Source organism: Plectropomus leopardus, chromosome 16 (assembly GCF_008729295.1).
Source record: "Plectropomus leopardus isolate mb chromosome 16, YSFRI_Pleo_2.0, whole genome shotgun sequence".
Taxonomy (NCBI): domain Eukaryota; kingdom Metazoa; phylum Chordata; class Actinopteri; order Perciformes; family Serranidae; genus Plectropomus; species Plectropomus leopardus.
In genome coordinates, this window is record NC_056478.1 from 15,062,938 (window position 1) to 15,082,484 (window position 19,547).

Here is a 19,547-nt window from a genome sequence, read left to right on the forward strand (position 1 = left end):
CATCACTTCATTCTCTGCTGAAGATACTATTACTCCACTGTATGTTTACATAGCAAATAGTGATTTGCTTTTATATGATTGCTCTAAATGTTGCATTCACAATCTTTGAGTTGCACTACGCTGAGCTTTCAGGGCCATCGTAGAAACCTGTTAATTCTCGCATTAGCTAAAAAAAACCCTAGCATGCTCTCTGAAAAATTTAAACCCATACATACAGCTCACACTAAGGCAGGCACATTATGATTGTGCATGCACCTCAACACCTCTGCTGACAGATGAAACACAGGTGAGCCCAGGGGAGTCTGGGTAAATATTTGTGTAAAGGCTGTCACACCCTTTTCCACTGCAGGAAGCAACAGGGGGCAGAGGGATTACTGAAACGGGGGTAGCAGCACCAGCTCTATATGGGACAGTGCTGATAATAGATGGGTTGATGCTGTCCAGCAGCACAAGTCTTTTCCTCGGTGTAGAAAACTGTCATGTTAAAAGCTCTGTTCACACAGACACAATCAGTGCAATCCATCCTCTGTGCACTCACTGGAACCATCATTAAAGGGGTGCAGAAAGGCTAAATGCATGCGTCTTTTTCCAGAGAACTGGTGAAGAATTAGCTGTCCTGCCATGTCAGAAGTGTGGTCGATCAGGGCTGGGTGGTCTGCCTCTCTGATGGCTATAGGTGGTCTGCAGAGTGGAGGCAGCAGAAGGCAATTAAGCACAGCTCATAAGCTCTGTTCAGTGTTATCCTAACCTACTTTGGACATTGTTATCTCAGGGCTGAATCCCTCTACTTTCCTTCCTCCCTCTCTCCCCGTTTTTCCTCACCTCTGCCTCATGAAGAAGGGAGGAAAGGGAGGAGGAGCAGGAGAGACATCAATCAGGGGTGACAGGCCTTAAAAACTAAATCTCACTCCTCTTACTTATCCTGTCTCTTTGGAATATGAGTTTCCTGCTTTCTTTTGACAACAGCCATTCACCTAATGAACTTTTTCAACCCCAAATAACACACATACAAACACACACACATGTGAATCCGCAGCTTGGTGTGGGGGAGGAAACACTGTTAAGAGGGAGGATATGGGAAAAGCTCCAGCACATGCATGCTTATACACACATGCAACTTCAACTCAAAATAAATCCAAATTAAGCTGCAGACTTCAAATTTTAAACACAAGTCACACATATGCACTAGGGTTGCCCCCGACCTCGATCCGAGTCATGTGATATTGAGTATCTGCCAATACCGAGTCCTGTTTGGATACTTGTATTAACAGGATAATACAGCTACACAATGCACACTTTAAGTAGTTTAAAGTTATTAAAATTAATCCAGGTTACATACTTGAAAGTTTAATAACTCTGCAGTCCATCACAAGGAGAAATGTCTGCAAACACCTTTTATAAAATAACAAATAAAACAAACTAAAAACAATGGTATGACTCTTATCACAATTCCAATGCAGCAGCATTAAAAAAGAAACAAAAAACAGGTAAACAAACTATTATTGGAGAAGCAGCATTACAATGTGTGAAAATGGATGTAAACAAAGAATCGCGCGGGGCGCATGCTCAAAATAACTGCTCATGATCGATTAAAAAATGTGTTTATTGGGCCCAATACCGCTCCTTCCGATCCCATCTGGATCTCATCTCACATCTCGGGTCATCCCAAATCAAATTTTAAGTTTCACAGGGAATAAAAAAGGGCTGAACAGAGAAACAAACAGGAGAGGAAGAGAAAGGAGAGCAACCTTTGATAAAAAACCACTACACCCAATCCTTAACAAAGCCACCAAAGCACTGACTAGAGCCAATGTGTATTCTTGCAGTTCAAAGGCAAACTCACAAAACAATGTATTTATCTGAGTGTGTGCATACAGTATTGTGTGTGTGTGCTTTAAAAAAGTTTTGAATGTGTGCCTTTGCCTGCAGCACAAAGGCACTGGTGTCATGTAACTCGGCCAAACCCCGCCTGCGAGCGCAGGTGACCTTATTGTATCAGAGGTTCCCAGCAGGCAACGAGCTGTGTGTGTCACGTGTGCATAAGGAAAACCACAAAGACCTAAAGGATGTGTGTTATCTGGAGATTTAAAGTCCCGTATTGCTTCTGATGTTCCACTGCCGCTCGGGCCTCCACTGGGTCAGCAGGGAAATGCTTTAGTTCAAAGATGACACCTTCAAAAGATTTAAAACTGTTTTTATTTGTCTTTCTGCCTCTATTTAGTAAAAGAGAACAGTAGTTCAGATGAGTTTGAGGGTAAAGATGATTAATGAAAATTATATACGTATGAAATGACGAAATGAATGGAATAGATCATGATATATCTTTATAGATTAAACTACCCAGCAGTATATAAAGTCATCAGAAATGGGTCATCTTTTTAAGTACATAATGATGCTAATATTATTGAACCTTTACTTAATTAAAATGTATGAGGAAGGACTTTTATTTGTAACAGTGTATTTGTGCACTGTAGTGTTGCTACTTTTATTTAAGTAAAAGATTTGAGTACTTCTTCTGCCACTGTACTCCTGCTACACAAATTAAGCCTGTTTTTCAGACTTCAATGTATTTTCTTTTTTTCCTTTTTGAATTATATTCAATAATTGTGTCGCTCAGGCCTCTAATCATCTTAATTATACAAATAAAAGAAGAGAAAAATTCTGTGTTGTTTCTCATTAATCGTTTTGGCTTCATGCACACATCACAATGAACACATTTGTTTTAAGTCTTGGTAAAACAAAAATAATGTGTTATGAGTTTGTCACAACACAGAAAAATATGTCACTATCCACCCTCTAGATTTAAAGGATTAAAAAAATTGGCAAGCATATGCATTTAGGTTTCAAATTTGTACAAAAATAAACAGTATTTTCTGCTCTAAGATTGGCATTAAACAAAGATGTTTATTCATGTATTTATTGAACTGAACGAGCTAATATATAATGCTACAAGCTCTTACATCAGCTTTTATAGAGTGGGGAGGGATTTTGATAAGGATGGCTCCAGTGGGTCACGGAGTCATGATTACATACCTACTCAAAAAATCCTTGTTACGGAAATGATGAAAAACTGTTTAACGGTCTCCACAACTCCACAACACAGTACTGTGTAGTTCAGTCTTTTCACATATTTTCAATAAGTATTGTAAAACATGTTTAATGTGTCTGATTTTACTTTCCCCACATGTTAAGGCCTCGCTCTACACTTGATGTTCTGCCAAATGTGTCGTGTTCAAAACACACCTTTGAATTCCTGCCAATATGTCGGATCCTTCTGCTTCTAATTTCTCACACAGCTTGTGTTTAATTACCACATTATTGTGGTCGAATGTTTCTTACCTCAACAATGCTGCGCAGGTCCTGGACGTATGTCCTCTCTGTGTCCATTATCTCCTGCACCACCCGGTCCACATATGTCCTGGGTCCCTGCACCTGACCTGTCCGCTCTCCTCCCTCTGGGCCCGCCTCGGGCTCTGAATGTTCTGTCAGAGTCTGTTCACTGCCCTGTCTCCCCTGTCCCCTCCCCTTGTCCATCCCTCCATCATTTCTGTCATCTTCCTCCTGGCATCCCAGCTGCCGGGCCGGGACCAGTTCCAATCGGATCGCCCCGGAGTCCTGATCCGAAGTTGCCTGGTTGCAGTGAGGGGTGGGGACGAGGGTGGAGCGGCTGCCCAGCGAGCAGTGACTGTCCCGAGAGGAGGCAGAGGAAGAGGTTGAGCTGTAGCTGATTGGCCTTTCGGCGCTGTCTGGAGAGGAGTCCATGCTGAGGGCGGAGCAGTAGCGCGAGGAGGTGTGGCGGAAGGCCGAGTTGCGGAGGCAGCGGGTTTGGATGTCAACGGAGCTCAGGGCCGAGCCAGAGTCCGGGACTTCAGGGAGAGGAGGCAGCGCATCGGGAAGGTAGTTATAATCGTCTAGAGAGGGAAATAAGAGAAAAGAAAATATTGTCGTTAATCTAATTTTGAATCCGTCAATAGTGTTTAGATTTTCTAAGTTTCAGTTCATGCATGATTTTTAGGGTGTTTTTGAGCAAACACTAGCTTTCTCATTTATCTCAAAGACACTATTGGCTTGTGAAGCTGCAGAGAGCTCCAGCAAAACAGACCCTCATGACTCAAGTTGAGCTGCAGTGTCAAGTGCATTAGCCAAAATGATGCTCAAATAATGAAATGCCTTGATCTAATTTACTGGTTACTTTGCAAGCAATGAGATGACAGAGAAAATTATTGGTTGTTGCAATGATGAGACCCTTCCAAAGTTGCTCAATCTACACTCACTGTTGCATGCCGTCTTAGTTTTTAATATAGCTTCACATTGGACCTCCTTGTTTGTATCTTCTTTTGTCTGTACTAAACTGTAGCAACACGCCCACACCAACGCAGCCCCTTCATCTGTTGTGCTTCTGCACTGTTGTTGGTTTGAAAATCCCCTTAACAATGACTCTGCCTGTCGCATTTTTAAATATATGGTTGTCATATTAATAATGATGCCTGTGTATAATTACTGTAAACATATACGACCACGGTCTAGACCATCGGTATCTCTAATACATGCCAATAGAATTGCTGTCATAGTGTTTCTAAATAAATGGTTGCATACACAACACACGATGTTGCCATCTTTCATAATGATGTTGCACCTTTCACATCTAACTATCCGTTTTACATTAGTTAAGAGCAGAAGAACAGTGCCCCTGTTCCAATTTTTTTCCCAATTAGCTAAAAAGTAAAGTGCATAAAAACTGACGCAAAATAAAAAAAATTGCAAAAAAATATTACAGTTGGTGTTTTTTAATTTCACATCCAAATTAAGTATTTCTCCAAAAGCATTACAGAACCTACAAAAAAGGCACCCTTTATCCCAACACTCTCAATTTGGATAAGAGAATAAAGCTGTAAAAGAAAAAGAAAAAAAAAAACAAACTCAAGGGCTGAAAACCGAGTTCAATAAAGGAGTGCCAAAGACTGCAGCTCCTCTAATGGCCACTAGAGGCTGACTCAAGAAGTGAGTTAATCCCCACAGACTCCCATGTTAAAATGTCCAACTTTACAGCAGAAATAAAGATGTTAACATGTTAAAATCTTTCTTAGCATTAGTTTGAACTAAAAGACCTCAAAAGGAAGCATTTTTCAAACCTCTCATCGAGTCCTGCATGTTTAAGATCTCTTCCTGCTGTAACACAGCTGAACCAAATGATCAGCTTGTTATCAAGCAGCTTCAGGAGTTCATAACAAGTTGATCATTTGAATCAGCTGCGTTGCAGCCCAAGGAGAGATCTAAAACATGAAGACAAGATTTGCTCCAAGAGAGGTTTGGAAAATTGGGTTGGAGGATATATTTAAGTTTTCCTATAAGTGCATGTTTTTTACTGGTTTGAGCCTGTTTTTTGCTAGCAAATGAAATAGCATTTGCATTATTACAGCTTTTCATATCCGTGAATGTGCCATGCTAAAGAAGCTAGCTCTTATTCACTAGATGTCGGTCACTTGTGGCTCCAAAAATCCAAAAAGGTGATAGCCAAAATGCAGAGCTCGAGGTTTCAAAATGGGAGTCCACAAACATATGGGCTGAACGGGGAGTATGTCCATTATTTTATACAGTCTGGCAAACCACTGTTAGAACAACAGTAGAGGATTTACTCAGATGAGCGAATAGGTGTCCTCAATCAGAGTAGACAGAAGACGCAGTAGTAGAATCACAACTTGAAGTGCAAATATAAGCACATCAACTACAACATTAATTAAATACTTTAATAAGTTAGCACTGCTCAGGCAAAGTGCTGTTTACAGTAATAAGCCAATATGACTCTTCAGTTGATGTCCTATTGGTTTGCTGCTGGTTGAAAGTCACATACAGTGTCGTTAAAATTTAAATCAAATTCAGGCAGTCTGCAGACACTGACCCTGTATTTCCCTCTCTCACACAAAGTGATAAAAAGACTCACTGTATGTAACTTCTAACAGCTTCAATACCACTTTCATGTTCTTACAGTCTCTATCTGTTAGGCATCCCAATTCCTGACATTCCAGCTGACCAGTCTGACTGACCACCCGCCATACGAGGACCACAAGCCCTCCCAGTGAGTCCTCAGCTCCACCCAAATAATCATTTCATTAAAACACAACAGAAACTTTTGATTTCTAATTTATTTGTGCAACTGGTAAATGTATGTGTATGTGAGCATTTCTGCAGCAACACAGACAGAAAGAGAGACTGAGCTTAATGACGAGATTAAGAGTGTAATGCTGAGAACTCTGCACTCCGAGGCAATGAATGAAAGCACTATTTCCATGGGCCAGTTTGTGTGTTTGTGTGTGTGTGTGCAGCTACAGGGGTCTACTTGGCGTCGGGCCGCTGCCAAACTGGCTCACAACCTTGTGTCTGTGGAGAGATCCGTTAAGATATGATTACCGGCTCCCAAGGCCCCACAGCCAGGCCAGCTCAAGTGAAACCACACATGCAGCCTATCAGACAGAAGCTTTCCAAGTTTCCCCTCAGCGTTTTCCAAGGTTTCGCTTCACAGAAGAGCCAGCTTTGACGGGAAGAACAGGGAGCAAATAAACAGAGCGGACAAGCAGAAGGACGGTATGAGAGGGCCTCATACCAGCGCAGTGGGAGTTTGACACCCGTCTTTATCATCAAAGCTGGATACACCGGTGACCCGGCAGCTCCAGTGTTGTGGCAACACTGAGACCCAGTGCCCTGTAGGACAGTGTCGCTCTCTCTCTGCCAGCAGCACCGGCTCAGGCTGAACCCGTCTCACTTCAAAGCATCAGGGATCACAGACTCACGTTCAAAAACATGAAACGTGAAACTGAGAACAAGCTCAAAGAATCCCGCTCTCTCACCTTTCAAATGGGTACCTTGGAGGTCTTTTTGCCATGGTGATGCCTCTTTGAGAGCACTTTAGCGGCAGTCTTGCCTGTTAGACTGGTCTGTGATGGAGAGATCACAAGTTTGATTCTGGCAACCACTACTGTACTGATACCAAATTAAGAGAAAGACACCTGTATTGTCCCTGCTGTAACTGAAGTTTTAATATTTGTGGGGTATTTGGTGCGAAAGAACAATTTTATATCATCAACCACAACAAATCTGCTCTTTTTTTAACATCTCTAAAAATACATCTTTTAGTTTTGTTGTTAAATGTGGTCACATTGTACTTCAAATTCTTCATTCACTTTGGAGGCTTGTGAGAAAAACAGATGCCTAAAAGGTCTGTAAAGCCGAGGAAAGTTCGGTGACAATTACTTATGTTGTTTTTCATTACAAGTTTCTACATTACAGATCATTTAATCCATTGTTAGGTACAGATTAGTGCAAGTCCAAACATCACACATGGCAGTTTCCCCTCAAGTCCGTCCCTCTTCACTCAAACATTACGTGTCTGTTTTTCACAAGAATATAAAACAAAGTCAGTTCCTGGTTACACAGTTCCTCAAAAGGCCACCAAAGTGTTTTGAAATCTATGTCTGAAACAGAAAACCAAGAATGACAGGAGTCTGATGCACTGAATCACAGCTTTCTCTAGTTTTAATTTTGCTCCGCTGCTGTGCCAAGAAATGCAGGAAGGAATTGGAGCGTCCAAAAGCTGAAGGGGCATGAAACTGCAGTTTCCTCAGACAAGTTTGGAACTGATTCACCGTGCGTGTGTGTGTCCATCCAAATGTTTTCACTCCCAAGCCTGACCCACTTTCTAACAATTACAAATCAGACAGTAGAAGAAATCTGGTGGGCGAAAACAACAAAGACACAAACCAACAGCCTTGGTTTGGATAAACAACACGCTGCTTTCATGTTACCGTACACAATGAACAAAGGGTTATATTATATCACATACCTTGACATTAATAGATAACTTTGCCCTTTGACTACTCTATGTGTATCTATGCTGTGTGTGCACGTTTCACACAAAATGCATTACATTTATCACACCAAAGATAACACGAACTGAGCTAATAACCTAATGGTCCTCACACTTGCTAGATATGAACATGCAGAGTGTGCACACGAGCAGCCTGCACACACACACACACACACACACACACACACACACACACACACACACACACACACACACATATACTAGGAGAGCAAATACAGAGAAACCATGTGTTTCCGTTTGCCATGAAACCCAAACATCGCAGAAAGAGATTGCTCCATCTTGTGTTTGCCCAGCCCCTCCTTCCCACCTTCCAGCTTCATGTTTGGGGCACACCCTGGCTGTTTCCTGGGTGAACTTGCTTTTGTACACACACAGACAACCAGCAGCTCTCCTCTCCTCAACACACACAAACACACACACACACACACACACACACACACAGAGCAAAGATGGCCAAGCTTTAGTTACCTCCTGCCCAGATTATGTTCAACCTGATCCTTGTAAATGATCTCTAATTATGTTCCTAAGCATGCAGGTTGGGACTGTTTTTTTCTGTGTGTGTGTGTGTGTGTGTGTGTGTGTGTGTGTGTGTGCGCGCGCGTGTGGGGATTAGAATAGTGTGTGAGTGCTGTGTTTCATTCCAGATTAGAGAGAGAGTGAATCAGCGAGTGTCAGAACAACCTGACTTCAATATCTGGCTTTCTTTTAACTTGAAAAACACAAAGAGCTGGGCGGCTTTATTATTCAGCCAAAGTTCAATATGTTGATCATCAGTGCCGTCTGCAAGGCAAACACTGAGAAGCAGGGGGAACTAGACTAAGACAGACAATGTAAAGTACACGGAGGGTACAAAATATTGGCTAAATACTGTAAGTCACCTGATTTTTCATTCTTTTGGTTAGGTCAACACAATTCTGCTCATTCATTTTTAGATTAATGCATGCCTGTAAATGTATGTGTTTACTTTCCATGGTACAAACATGGGTGAATTGTTACACAGTTAAATATTTAAATACTTCCAGGGACTCTAGTCTATATTCAGCAGCTCATCTGGATTATATCAACATTTTTCTCTTTTTCAGTTACCAGAAGAGAGCAGACCTCATTTACAGTAAAATTTTCTTGCAAAATGTTTTTGGGGCGAAAAAGGTTAAGACTGAAAGTGAAAGACAGAAATAATCAAATAATCAATGACCAATTGCACTGGAAGGTCCATTTATTTGGCCTGATAACAGATAGACTTGTCAATTCATTATACTTCTTTTCCATCTTTAGTCTGTCACTGCGTACATGCCATTTAATTTTGGTTGGGGAGGGAGATTCGATTATTTTTTCCTAACCAATCACTGGAGACCAATGTATCCACCTCAATCTAATGTCATTTTATGTCCACCATGCATTGGTGTTTTTATACATTGCACCTTATCAGTTACTTTCACAAAAAAAAAGTGTTTTAAAGGATTAATTCAGACTCATTTAAGTCACACCATAATACTAACTAACTAACTGATTGAGGCAGCAACAGACTAACAAGTCCTGTGTTCAGTGACATAAAATGACTGTTTTATCAGTGTTTTTGTTACTTTTATTGTTCAAGTTCGAAAGGGCTGTCTGTTTAGGAAGTACTGGATAAATGACACTTTGATTGCACTGCACAAATTGTATGAGTTTGTAAGAAAATGTTTTAGTTTTTGTTGTTAAATGTCACCGATGACTTCAACTCCGTCTTTTGATTCTTTGTTCACCAAATGCATGCAAGAAAAGCAGGGGTTGAGTAAGTCCAACACACAAGCTTCCCTACCAGTTCAGCCAGGTTTAATGACTCATGCTATACTTAACCCCTCCACTTCAGTCGTACTCTTTACGATCACCTGAAGTGCTCTTGATGCTGGAGTGGTCAGCAAACAGCTGTGAGCACCCTCACCTCTTTACGGCCCTGATGAGCCTCACAAGTAGCTCAGACAGCACAAACAGCTCTGTGAGTGTTTTGTAAAGGCCATGTGAACATCCTACGCAATGTTTAAACCACAAACAAGAGTAAAGTATTTCAAAGTATTATGTCACATGCAGAAGGATACAAACCAGCTGTAAAAGTTTTCCTTGTGTTTATTTTAAGATGCATGGTGTCCCTAATGATTGGGTTTAAAACAAGCGTAATAAACAGACAGTTTGTAGTACACTGGTTCCAGCAACAAAGTCTACACGCGACTTCTAGGGAGTATCCTTCAGCAATAAAACAGCCTCTGGAAAATCAAAGGGGGGATTTCGTATGGATAAGACTAACTCTAGAAAAATACCCACTTGTTTTGGGGTTGCTCTAAAGGCTCACATTAGATTTGGCTGAACTTTAAATGGCATTTTTGCAGGGGGTGAGGACTGTGCCGTGCATGAGAGGGAACGCTTCAGGGTCAGTTTGGAGAGGAGGGATGATTACAGTATGATTACAGTGACCAATGACAGGGCAAAGCAGAACGCATCGACCGCGGACTTGCATGCAGTTCCTGTTACACTATGTTTGTCTGTATTTGGGTGTCGGGCATGCAGAGTCAATGCAGTCATACATTTTGGGCTGCATAGAGACGGTTTGCAAGGGCTATTGCTGAGATAAGTAGCTGACAAAACTCATGTCTCCCATGTGGACCGTTGGGGCAACTTGGACTCGGAAAGTTGGCTCTAACTTTTGGCACTGGGTAGTTAGTATTACATTTAAATCAACTTCATGTAAAGGTCCATTGTGTAAGATTTAGGAGGATGCAGTGGTGTTTAGCGGTGAGGATTGCAGATTGCAAACAGCTAAAACTTCTCCTGCTTAGAATTTCTTTAGTGTTTGTTGCTCAGGAGGTGTTTATCAGGAGCCAAAGTATCCACAGATGTCTCTTCCTCTCCAAAACAAACAGACCAGGTGATTTAACTGAGTAAAGCAGTTTCATGACAAAAATATAATGTTTCTCTAATGCTTTTTGGCATGTTGGGTCGGGCCACTAACCCAGCACCTGCTCATCTTTTTTCTCTGATATCTTAAGATTCAGACATTCAGAAGGTTTTAACCAGGAGCTTAATTATCTGCAGAGGTCTCTTCCTCTCCAGAACACACAGAACAGGTGATTTTAACTGGTAAAAACACTGAATAAAAGCAGCTTCATGTTTCAAATAAATCAGTGTCTTCCCTGTGCTGCTCGTCACAGAGAGGGTGCTGACTGGTGGTTGATGCGAAAACACAAACAGCCCCATCAAGAGCGAGTGTTTGGTCTGTTCGATCTGAGCCACTGCAGAAACATGGAGGTGCAACACGGCGATCTCAGTGGACAAGGATCCCTTCCCTTTGTAGATATTAACCGCTTCAGGTGGTATATCATATTGAATTTCTGCAAATATATCCTCCTAAATCCCACACACTGGACCTTGAAGCCTTTAATCTAACCACAGAGATTGAAAACTGTCGACATAAGTGGATTTGTTCGTTGAGGCAAAAATAATTGCATTGTATCTTCATGTAGAGTTCAGTGTTGCTGATTTTTGATCTGCAAAATCTGCCACTTTGACCAGTTGATAACTGTGTTGACACAACTGACATCAAGGAAATAGGAAAAAATAAACATAAAGAAACCTTTTATATTAGCTGATTTAAACCATTCAATTCATATAACTCTACTGTTGCAAATGAGAAGCAATGTCAGTAGAGCTTTCCTCTTCATATCTATTTTACCACAAACAAAACAAACCACAACCAAAAGCAGCCACTGCAAAATCCACAAGCAGCCACTACATCACCAAGCCTGTGAAACCCCTTATTTCGTACACAAAGTTACTGTGAAAAGTTTCTGGTGTAAGCGGGCATGAAGATAAGAAGGAGGTTTATTTAGAGAAAGAAAGACATCAACATTGTCATTTACAACATGACATCGGTAAGGAGAGACCAGGACAACAGCCATGTCAGCTGAAACACTGCCTCCATCCTCACACTCACTCCTTCTTCACTTATGTCACCCACATCCAGCCTCTCAGTCCTGATTCTTGTCATTTTCTTTCTCCCTTTCCATCAATTTTCTTCCCTCTGCCTATTAAACATTCAAACATTTAAAAAAGGTTTTGACAGCTTATTAAGTAACACCAAGTTTGTCATGTGAGCTCCACAGGACATTCCTCTGTGCTCAGACCATGTCTCTGCAAGTATATACTTTACTATGTAAAAATACACACTGACCAGCCTGTGTGTACGGCTACAGACCACCGGGGCTCATATTTGCATTTGGAGCACGTGTTCAGAACACACCCTACACTCACACTGAGTTTCATCTGAAGGGACCATCAGAGTGGACATTTCAGCAGGCATCTCAAAGCTTTTTGACCATAAACACAAGACTTTGGGAGGTTTTAAACTTTTCAAATAAGCTTAATTGTTACTTGAGCACAAGATTTTATGGACGTGTTTTAATTTAATACTAAATCTAGCATCAGGATGCCTGCAGGAGAGCAAGCCACTTTTGGAGATAGAACGTGATTGTAAACAAAACTTCAGACATCAACACATATTAGAGCAATGTTACATAAAAAGCTTCAGAAATTCAATTTGTTTATGTTAAATCACGTGGAAGGTTATCAGTGCAAGATTACTGCAAACAAGATACAAGAAACAAGTTAACTTTTAACGATTTTTACTCATTTCACAACTTTCCCAGGCCTGGAAAACATGACTGTGATATTTAATGACTTTTCCAGTTTTTCCTTGACCGTGGGAACCCTGAAATCAATCAGCTGAAGTATTTATCTAGAAATGACCAACATTTGAGATAAAAGTTTGAAGCTTTTGCCCCAGAGAGGAGCGGGTTAACCAGACATGACTTGACCACACACTTGGTACAGCTCATGGATCCTTTAATCAACCTTGTTTGTCCCTGTGTGTTTTTGTTTGAGCTGCAACCAGATGGCAGTTCAATGCCATGCAGCTTTATGCTGACTCTAGAAATCCTCCGGCACAACAAGAATTAGGGTGGATTGTTTTCATGCGAGTACAAGTTGGAAGTGAAAGCAATTCAGCGAGCCCAGTGGTTTTTCAGTTCACTTTGGCAGCAACTTGAGAAGACTTGAAGCTGCGATTTAAAAAGACGACGTAACGGGTAAACATGTTGGGAAATGGACATGTGCGACTGTGAGAGAGAGAGAGAGAAATGAGGAGGAGACGACCCAAAGGAATGAAAGTAGGAAGAAGAGATGAGAAGAAGAGGCCAGAGGTCAAACACCACCCACTCCCTTTCTTTTTCTCTTTTCCATTTCCCCACTCGCTCTGTCTCATCGTGAATCCCGCCTTTTGTCATACTTTAACCTTTAAAAGTTTTCTCTTTCTCAAACCAATCTACCAGCACTTCTTCTTTAAAGGCATCAGGTTTTTGAGTTTTTGTTTCCTGCAGGCCGAGCAGGAACACAACAGCTCAATGAAGCACCAACTGTCTGCTTAGCTACGGCCTCACATCTTCCGCCGCGTCCACTTAAAGGTCCGCTCCTGATAGAGACGCAGGCCTGATCTCAACTGACGCTAAGGACCTTAAAGTGTCACTCAGGATTTCACACCGCAGCTGAACAAATGCGGAGGAGCTGAGGAAATAAGGAGAAAGAGGGCAGAGGTGGGAGAGACGGAGAGGCGAAGGATGAGATTGGAGACGGGAGGCGTTTTCCACTGAGCAACTTATCACTGGACCAACAAAGAGCTGTGCTGGCCGGCGGGACATACATTATCACGCAGATGTTTCAGACGAAAAAAAGAAGAGAAAATAAGAGTTCCTTCTTTTCTCCAATGATCTCAAGACGGTATTTCAAACATCTCAACCCATGTCCTGATGGGTAGAGACAGGAGTTTAAACTTTGAGGTGTGACTCCTGTGGCTTTCATTGCCTCACAAAACATGGTTAAAGTAAACACACACACAGCTGGGAGGTTAATTAACAACAAATGGCTTTTTCTCACAATAAATTTAAACCATTTAACATGCATGGCTGCATTTAGACATTTTATATGCGCAGATTAACACTCCCTTGTCTTCAGGTTGTGTTTATGAGATGTGAGTTAAGTGCTAGAGTCTAGTAGAGCTTTTCTGTTTGTCACTGCGGTTACATGCACACCGATATTCCTCTATCATATGACATTCTGAATTTGATGTGGGTCATATAAACTGTAGATTACATTTAAATATTCCAACTCAAGTTGCAAAGCTGCAAGGTAGAGATGCATGCAGAAAGAAATCACACACTTCTGCTCAGAAACATGCTTGCTTTTAAACTTCATAAAGCACTTGGATATCAGCAGGTTTTTGGATATGCACAAATATCACAGCACTGAACTTTTCAAGATACTCGCTGAGGCTGTGGACATCTTTAGCTGAGCTTTAGCTGACAGTGTTTAGCCTCTGTGGGAAAAAAATGTCCACCTGCAAACTTACACCCCCCCTATTTTCAGACACGCACTCTCACACACACCCTTGGGACACCCAGGCGACCCTGGCTGCACACACCCTTGCCCTCCCTCAGAGTGTGACACACTAGCCCCGTTCTCTGACCTGACTGGATCGCAGCCCAGAGAAAACACTCTTTGCATCCAGTTCAGTCTCTCTCTGTGCAGTCCTGCAGCTCCTATACACACTTGGGTGGATACTGATGCATGAGATTGAAAAAACTATTGATTTGTTTCCTATATTACTCCAATGGGACCTGCCCCCACCCACTCTGCACCCTGCTTTCCCCTCCACCCATGGGCTGCAGCTCCTTGCACGTGAGTACTCAGTATGGGGGGCAGATGTCCTCCCAGAGGACCCAGCTAGCAGGGTGGGAGGAGGAGGACGGAGGGGTCCATTGTCTCCAGCACCTCGAAACCAAAGAGTTTGCTCTAAACAGTAATTATTCCCCTCCTCCTCCTCTTCTTCTGCACTCCTCTACCCCCCATTTGTAGGCACCCCCAACTGCTGCCCTCAAGGCTCTAATTTGGGTCACAGGCTGCAGAATGGCATCTCAACACTCAGTCATACCTAAACCCAGAAAGAGGAGACTGACACATGTGCCTGTCTTAAGAGATATGAGATAACATATTATAATTATTTTCCTACTTTTATTTATCAAGGATCATGTACCAAAAAAGTAGATGTTTTGTGTCACATTTCTGGATGTTTTCCCACCAAAGGTAATGCACCGAAATTCATACATATCCCACTTAATGATGAGCCAATAATTTGTGCATAAAACACATATTTTTGAAGGCTGCAATCACATGACCAGTGTGTTGACGGGAGTAAAAAGGGTAATGGGCTTCCCAAGTAGGGTGTAGGTTGGGGTGATGTGTTGGGGTCAAAAAACCCAGGACTTTCCCCATGAGACCGGTTTTCAGAATCATGTAACTTTGAGCAAACTTGGAGTAACTTTAAGGCATGTCATCACCATGTTTCTTTTCTTAAAACTAACCTCCATAATTTTAAGTTATTTACGTAACTCTGAGTTCAGGAAATAAAGTCATTCATGGGAGCCTAATTTGTAGGATATCATACAAACAATTATGTGTGCATTTTTTAAAGAACCAGTGTTTTTTTGAATTAGTGGCATCTAGTGATGAGGAGTGCAGATTGCAACAGGATGAAACGTCTTCAGGTCAGAGTTCCTTCAGTTGTAATTGTTAAGAAGGTTTTGTGATAATCCACAGAAGTCTCTTCCTCTCCAAAACACACAGACCCAGTGATTTAAACTGGTAAAAACACTGAATAAAATGCTGGTGCAACATGGCTATCTCTATGTAGATATAAACGGCTCATGCTAACATAAAAAAACACAGTGATTCTTATTTTCAGGCGATTATAGACAAAAGAAAACATACTAATTATATTCTGTTTTTGCCAATATATCCCCTAAATCCACTAGACCTTTAAAAGACATCCAGAACTACCAACAAGGTAAAACGTATAAGCACCAGCATCGTGAAAGAACAGCAGAAAGATATGTGCCCCACCGTCTCAGCATCATTAGGAATTCAACCTGCGCCATCCGCGAGAAAGCAAACACACTTTAGTCAACACCAGGGGCGAGAAAACAAGCAGGAGACGCTGTTCATACAACCGTACCACCAAAGAGACAGACGTTGCAAAGGCACTTAACACAGTGCTGTCAGCTGAGGAGAAAATATCACACACACACACATACCACACAAAAGAGCCACTAAGACAAACAGCCAAACCTTCAATGGTGAGTAAAAGGAACTTGTATTTATAAGTTGCTGTCTGAAGTTTTGACCACTTGAAAAGAACCACTTTTTATTTATTTTTGTGACTCAACACGTGATATGTAAATCTGACCATCATTAATGACTGTCTTATTTCCCCAAAGAGACAGGATATTATTCTACATGAATTTGATTTCAGCCAGTTTGATGAGGTTTGTAGACGCCTTTGACAGTAAAATCTAATCTCACCACATCACAGAATCACTTCACCTCCGGAAAACTTTCAGAGTGTCTTTCATTTGAACATGCTCAAACATCACTCAACATATTTGAAGAAAAAAAAAAGCTTACCAGTAGGCATTGTGGCTTGGCTCCAGTTCAACAGAAATTACTGTGAATTAGTTTTTTGTTTTGTTTTTTTTAAAGTGAGATGCAGATTTAAAAGGAAGACAGGATTTCCAGAGCAGGTCACATATCCAGAGTATTCCAACCAGTGTTCCCAGCAAAAGCCTGAAAAATTAGCTTTTCCAAATTGTCCCAGTCATTGTGAATCCTTTCTCCTGGGAGCAAACGTGCAGTCCGCTCCTCCAAAACACACACAGGAGCATACAGATTTTCTCCTCACATTCAAACACACTCCTCTGCCTGATTCTTTCTCTCACTTCAGTTTGCGGAGGATCTCCTCTGTCTGAATGCCTCTCTCCCTCCCTCTCTCCTGTGGCAACACATCCACCGCCTGCATGTGTGTGTCTAAAAGTGCTCATGTGTGTGTTTGCATGTGAGTGTGTGTGTCAGAGTGAATGGCCTCTGCTCTCTCCTGCTCTCTCCCTGCTGGGTATTCCCCTCCCCTTAACTCCTCCTCTCTCTCTCCCGCAGCAAATTACAAGGAGCTGGGAGTTCCTCCTCTCCTCTTTCCTCTCTTTCTTTCCCTTCTTTTATCTTTTCCCCCTCTTTTCCATTTCTACTGCTTTCTTCCAGAATCAAACTTTTAAGCCCGGTGTGTAACACTTGCAGGGCTGGCGACACCTTTTGTGTGTGCGCGTCTGCTGCACGCTCAGCGGGCAGCAGAACTGCTGCTGCTGTTGGCGCACAGCTCCAGAGATCACACACGTACACACACTTTACAAGGAGGAGAGGAGGGGGTTACGGCTGATCAATAGGGCCGGGAGCCAGCTCAAACAAAAGCTCCTCGTCCACTGCGAGACACTGGGACGCTCATTGTGTCCCAGATCAGAGAGAGGCTGCACAGAATGAGCACACAAAAAATGTCAGAAGTGGGATTCAAGATATACATGAACATCAGTGGAAATGGACACAAATAAACAACACTCAAACACAGTGGTTTCCAACCTTTTCGGCTTGTGATTCCTTAAATGTCTCTTTTAAATCCCTTACTTGTGGGGATAAACTGTTGGGCTTTTTCTACAAATCCACTTTTTTCCTCAACAAAACATTCAAAACTTTTCATTGCATCTTTGTTTAAAGGCAACCTCCACCAATTTTCACAAGTTCAGTTTACCTGTCACAGTCATTATCAGGGTTATTTTGTCTTGATCTTAATACAGAACATTTTTAATAGAGCATAGGACGCATCACAAAATTAGTGGTGTGTGGGGCACTTAGGAGCTGGGAGAGCATAACTTCAGATACTACCGAGTTGCATGGTGGTAATTCTAGGATCGTTTTCTGAGCTCAACTTATACAAAGGAGTTAAAATCAGGATATCTCAGCCTCTGTGAGCATTCCTCGATCTCAGTATGTCCCTTGTGAGTCCCCAAACTTTATGGAGGTGCAATACTAAATCCCTGGAGCGCCCCTTGAATGAGCCTAATTTAGGCTACATCCACATTCATACGTTTTCATTTTTAAGGAAAACATTCTCTGTACACAAGTGTTTTAGCATCATTTTACAAATATCTTTGTCTATATTAACACACCTGAAACTTCATATCACATAGCCATTCACATACATTGCACATGCGTGTAAACTCCAGTCAAAAGTTGCATATGCCTAAAGGTTGTGAACAGGAGTTCCTTCACTGGATACTTAATAGAGGCCTAGGGGACTAAACTTATCCAATAATCTTACAATGAAAAAAGCAAAGATTAAAGAGAAGTTTGACAAGATAAACATCAGTTAGTCTTGCAGAAATAAGTCTCTCCCTCCCTCAGATTCACTTCATGACCCCTAAAAGGTGTAGCAATCCCCAGTTTGGGACCCTCTGCTCTAAAGGTGTATAATTCCATAAAGGAAATGTGTCCCATAAGGAAGACACACGCGAGACAATAGGCCCTCAGTCTCGCGCACTAAAGCAAATGTGTTGACTATTTGTTGTCCCTCTTTAAAGGCAGGGACTGGTCCCAGCAGCATGGGGTCCTGCTAAGACCACCCCTCCCTCCTCACCAGCACAATAATAGAGACCCCCTGGACTACCCTCACTCACTCACACACACTCACACTCACACGCACACACACACACACGGACCACAAGAAGCTCGACCCCTCTCTCTGATGGTCTGAGGGTCCGTTGACCCACGAAGCCCCAAAACCTCCACTCCCACTCCAATCACTGTCCACCTCCCCCTGCCACCTACACCCCCCTCTCTCTCTCTCTCACACACACACACACACAGACACACACACACAATCCATAATGAGCACCTCTGGCTTGGCAAACACACAGAGAGCGTCTAAACTCCTGGGTTCAGCCAAGCACGACCTGTTGATGACAGAAAGCTACAGCAGCAGTCCGGCTTATCTGATGCCCCCTGTATGCTCCAACGGCCTCCACACCTCCCTGCAGGAGATCGACCACAGAAACAATATTGTTCCTCTTTTACTGGAAATGACAATCACTATATGAGCTGCGACACATGTCGACACTGCGTTTTTAAAAGGGGATGAAAGTGGAGCCGGCAGGGCTGAGGATCATGATAAAAATCAAAGATTAGCTCAATGTTTTGGCTGCAGAGAGAAACTTTGCAGCAGCTTCTGGTTAGTGCTCCAGTAATCATAACTTCCATTACTGATATAATCTGTTGATTAGAATTCATTAATCTTCCAGTTTTTGAAATGCCTGTTACGATTTCCTTGGTTTTGGCTGGGAACCTGTTAGAAATGCTAAAACATTTTCTGAAATAAGCTTTTTCACTTTTTTTGCTGAGGTGAGAAGATTAATGTCACTCTTATGTCAGTATGCTAAATATAAGGTAAGATTTTATTAGTCTCACAGTGGGGAAATTCACAATGTTACAGCAGCTATGAGGAACAGTATAAGCAGAGAAAGAACAATACAACAGTAAAAAAATAATTAAAAATATAAAAATCTGCCTACCAGCACCTCTACATCATCATTAAGACCTTATTATTTCAAAGAAGCGCTAAGTGGCTGACAATACTGGGAGTTGTTGCAAGGCAAATATGGTGACATGATAGAGCGGCACAAGGAGAATTATCCATCACCGGAGGTAG

The 19,547-nt window shown here is 42.0% G+C and overlaps 1 protein-coding gene across 3 annotated transcripts in view; it reads right to left on the reverse strand.

The window, feature by feature from the left end:
- LOC121955273 (pleckstrin homology domain-containing family G member 1) overlaps positions 1 to 19,547 on the reverse strand; it is a 52,099-nt gene that overhangs the window by 26,037 nt on the left and 6,515 nt on the right. For 2 of the 3 annotated variants that reach the window (XM_042503141.1, XM_042503142.1), the window contains exon 2: positions 3,340 to 3,911. In XM_042503141.1, coding sequence (XP_042359075.1) covers positions 3,340 to 3,762 — 423 coding nt within the window. In that variant the 5' untranslated portion in view covers positions 3,763 to 3,911. Of the gene's footprint in view, positions 1 to 3,339; positions 3,912 to 16,426; positions 16,803 to 19,547 lie in introns of those variants that run through there. The other variant, XM_042503140.1, reaches the window with a different exon arrangement.